The sequence below is a fragment of the Orycteropus afer genome, unplaced genomic scaffold (genome assembly GCF_000298275.1).
Source record: "Orycteropus afer afer isolate SDZICR_OR568_19922 unplaced genomic scaffold, OryAfe1.0 scaffold00085, whole genome shotgun sequence".
In the NCBI taxonomy this organism is placed as follows: domain Eukaryota; kingdom Metazoa; phylum Chordata; class Mammalia; order Tubulidentata; family Orycteropodidae; genus Orycteropus; species Orycteropus afer.
In genome coordinates, this window is record NW_006921672.1 from 9,861,176 (window position 1) to 9,862,356 (window position 1,181).

The 1,181-nt window shown below is 40.1% G+C and overlaps 1 protein-coding gene across 1 annotated transcript in view; it reads left to right on the plus strand.

Annotated features, from left to right (window-relative positions):
* The window catches only part of LOC103198016 (keratin-associated protein 9-4-like), a 26,575-nt gene extending 26,521 nt beyond the window's left edge, over positions 1-54 (plus strand). The window contains 1 exon segment of the mRNA XM_042781096.1: positions 14-54. Within this exon segment, the coding sequence (XP_042637030.1) occupies positions 14-54 (41 nt within the window).
* The last annotated feature ends 1,127 nt before the right edge of the window (positions 55-1,181 follow it).

Below are 1,181 nucleotides of genomic sequence, written 5' to 3' on the forward strand. Positions count from 1 at the left end.
AGCTGCCAGCCATCCTGCTGCGAATCCAGCTGCTGCCAACCTTCCTGCTGCTGAGCCCCTCACCATGGAATCATCTACAAGGAGCAGCCTTCTCACAACAAACCTGGCAGCTCTACAGTTACTGCCACAAACTACATCACCAGACATCGCTAGCATTCAGCATGCTATCTCATCTTCCTACTACTCACCTTCTTGATTGAAAGGCTCCATGGGTTGTCTCCATAGGGTGCAGTTGACCTCACTCTGATTTTCTTCTTCTTTAACTCTGTTGATCTCTCTGACAACTGCAAGTCTGCCAGTGACCTAAAGTCATTGCTCAGTCTTGACAAGTGATCATTATTCTCTCCTGTTATATAACCCAAATATAAATCCTTATTAAATTTACTTCCTTTATAATCATGTTTTTTCTCCTAATGTCTTACTTTCCCTTTTTCATGGTGACTTTGCATTGTCTTCCCAGCTCCAGGCAAACTTTCCTAATTCCTTCCTAATAAAGTGTTTTTTATCTTTCAGCTTATATTGTGATTTTGCTGTTTTATGAGTCCTTACATTCATATTTTATTTCATAAATAATATATTAAGCCTGACAGTGACCTCTAAGTGGGCAGAACCAAGATGATCATCTCCATCTTACAGAAGAATACAGTTCCACAAAGAAAACAGTGGTCAGAACACTGGGAAAATACATGCTGTGGATTGCCTGTCTAGCAGTGAAAGCAAACCTACTGAAATGCAAATTATTTTTCTGCTTACACATGTATTCTGCAATCTATTTGCAAAACCTCATTGAGCACTTGCACATTAAGGCCTGCAGGCTGTTTAAAAAGCCATGCAATATATTTGAGCATTGTTGCATTTCTTGTACTGTGCTAGGACATTTAAGCTAGAAACTCTTTGATGGAATTCTTTGTTCCTTGATATCCTGGAAATGATATTTTGGGATGCTCTCTTCCATCTGCTCATGTACAGTGTGGAAAATATTTTTTAAAAAAAGAACCAAGTCACAGCCCAGAAAACATGCCCTCAGGACATATTTCATGCACTTCCAAACTTCGAGGCAATTTATTCTCCTGACCAAGCCCTTACTGAGGAAATTAAGTATGGAAGCACTCAAGAAATTGAGCTACTCTGGTAGCGTAGTGCCTAAGGCACTTGACTGCTAACCAGAAAGCTGGTGGTTC